The 1,926-nt window shown below is 48.6% G+C and overlaps 2 protein-coding genes across 2 annotated transcripts; one reads left to right on the top strand and one right to left on the bottom strand.

Moving 5' to 3' along the window:
* Positions 1–978: 978 nt before the first annotated feature.
* On the top strand, positions 979–1,170 carry LOTGIDRAFT_145944 (hypothetical protein; the record flags this gene model as incomplete). The annotated part of the gene is made up of 1 exon (XM_009063124.1): positions 979–1,170. A coding segment is annotated over one exon (192 nt), but the record flags the coding sequence as incomplete, so codon positions are not given.
* Positions 1,171–1,291: 121 nt separating this feature from the next.
* LOTGIDRAFT_145942 (hypothetical protein) lies at positions 1,292–1,622 on the bottom strand (the record flags this gene model as incomplete). Its single annotated transcript, XM_009063125.1, has 2 exons — positions 1,292–1,407; positions 1,463–1,622. Coding segments are annotated over 2 exons (276 nt in total), but the record flags the coding sequence as incomplete, so codon positions are not given.
* Positions 1,623–1,926: the final 304 nt, after the last annotated feature.

Below are 1,926 nucleotides of genomic sequence, written 5' to 3' on the forward strand. Positions count from 1 at the left end.
ACGCGATCGAGACTCAGCCTTCCAAGAGTTAAAATGCAAATCCAAGCGTGAAAATAGGGGCAAAAGGGCGTCTACAGCACTCGGTGTTCCCAGGCGGTCACCCATCCAAGTACTAACCGAGCCCGACGTTGCTTAACTTCAGTGATCGGACGAGAACTGGTGTTTTCAACGTGGTATGGCCGTAGACGTTACACAGCAATGTTTCAGGCGAGTCTTTGGCCATATAATACGCTACGGTACACACAGAAAAATTAATTTCGGCCCAAAAATTTTGTCCAGGCCAGGAACTGGTCTAAATGGCCCACACGCGATCGAGACTCAGCCTTCCAAGAGTGAAAATGCAAATCCAAGTGTGAAAATATGTGCAAAAGGGCGTCTACAGCACTCGGTGTTCCCAGGCGGTCACCCATCCAAGTACTAACCGAGCCCGACGTTGCTTAACTTCAGTGATCGGACGAGAACTGGTGTTTTCAACGTGGTATGGCCGTAGACGTTACACAGCAATGTTTCAGGCGAGTCTTGGGCCATATAATACGCTACGGTACACACAGAAACATTAATTTCGGCCCAAAAATTTTGTCCAGGCCAGGATCTGATCTAAATGGCCCACACGCGATCGAGACTCAGCCTTCCAAGAGTTAAAATGCAAATCCAAGCGTGAAAATAGGGGCAAAAGGGCGTCTACAGCACTCGGTGTTCCCAGGCGGTCACCCATTCAAGTACTAACCGAGCCCGACGTTGCTTAACTTCAGTGATCGGACGAAAACTGGTGTTTTCAACGTGGTATGGCCGTAGACGTTACACAGCAATGTTTCAGGCGAGTCTTTGGCCATATAATACGCTACGGTACACACAGAAAAATTAATTTCGGCCCAAAAATTTTGTCCAGGCCAGGAACTGGTCTAAATGGCCCACACGCGATCGAGACTCAGCCTTCCAAGAGTTAAAATGCAAATCCAAGCGTGAAAATAGGGGCAAAAGGGCGTCTACAGCACTCGGTGTTCCCAGGCGGTCACCCATCAAAGTACTAACCGAGCCCGACGTTGCTTAACTTCAGTGATCGGACGAGAACTGGTGTTTTCAACGTGGTATGGCCGTAGACGTTACACAGCAATGTTTCAGGCGAGTCTTTGGCCATATAATACGCTACGGTACACACAGAAACATTAATTTCGGCCCAAAAATTTTGTCCAGGCCAGGAACTAGTCTAAATGGCCCACACGCGATCGAGACTCAGCCTTCCAAGAGTGAAAATGCAAATACAAGCGTGAAAATAGGTGCAAAAGGGCGTCTACAGCACTCGGTGTTCCCAGGCGGTCACCCATCCAAGTACTAACCGAGCCCGACGTTGCTTAACTTCAGTGATCGGACGAGAACTGGTGTTTTCAACGTGGTATGGCCGTAAACCTTACACAGCAATGTTTCAGGCGAGTCTTTGGCCATATAATACGCTACGGTACACACAGAAAAATTAATTTCGGCTCATAAATTTTGTCCAGGCCAGGAACTGGTCGAAACACTCGGTGTTCCCAGGCGGACACCCATCCAAGTACTAACCGAGCCCGACGTTGCTTAACTTCAGTGATCGGACGAGAACTGGTGTTTTCAACGTAGTGTGGCCGTAGACGTTACATAGTAATGTCTCAGGCGAGTCTTTGGCCATATAATACACTACGGTACACACAGAAAAATTAATTTCGGCCCAAAAATTTTGTCCAGGCCAGGAACTGATCTAAATGGCCCACACGCGATCGAGACTCAGCCTTCCAAGAGTTAAAATGCAAATCCAAGCGTGAAAATAGGGGCAAAAGGGCGTCTACAGCACTCGGTGTTCCCAGGCGGTCACCCATCCAAGTACTAACCGAGCCCGACGTTGCTTAACTTCAGTGATCGGACGAGAACTGGTGTTTTCAACGTGGTATGGCC

Source organism: Lottia gigantea, assembly GCF_000327385.1.
Source record: "Lottia gigantea unplaced genomic scaffold LOTGIsca_551, whole genome shotgun sequence".
NCBI lineage: Eukaryota > Metazoa > Mollusca > Gastropoda > Lottiidae > Lottia > Lottia gigantea.